General features: G+C 70.6%; 1 protein-coding gene across 1 annotated transcript in view; it reads left to right on the plus strand.

Moving 5' to 3' along the window:
* Positions 1 to 252, plus strand: part of SLC5A5 (solute carrier family 5 (sodium/iodide cotransporter), member 5) — a 4710-nt gene extending 4458 nt beyond the window's left edge. The window contains exon 15 of the mRNA XM_010563293.1: positions 23 to 252. Within this exon, the coding sequence (XP_010561595.1) occupies positions 23 to 252 (230 nt within the window). The remainder of the gene's footprint in view (positions 1 to 22) is intronic.
* Positions 253 to 255: the final 3 nt, after the last annotated feature.

The raw sequence follows: 255 nt of genomic DNA on the forward strand, positions 1-255 counted from the left end.
CATCGCACCCCCTTTCTGGCAGGGCCGACCAAGCGGACGCGGCTGCCGCCGGGCGTGCTATGGTGGGACATCACAAAGCAGACATCCTCGGTGTCCCCCATGGGCACCAAGACCCCCAGGAAGGAGTCCCCGGGCAAAGTGGAAGCCCCCCAAGCCCTGCTGGCGAGGCTGGATGGGGACGGCGGCCCCCCCCGGGGTCCCCCCGAGCCCGGCACTGCCACCGACCTGCTGCTGCAGGAGACCCACGTGTAGGGT

Source organism: Haliaeetus leucocephalus, unplaced genomic scaffold, assembly GCF_000737465.1.
Source record: "Haliaeetus leucocephalus isolate CR32 unplaced genomic scaffold, Haliaeetus_leucocephalus-4.0 Scaffold164, whole genome shotgun sequence".
Lineage (NCBI taxonomy): Eukaryota > Metazoa > Chordata > Aves > Accipitriformes > Accipitridae > Haliaeetus > Haliaeetus leucocephalus.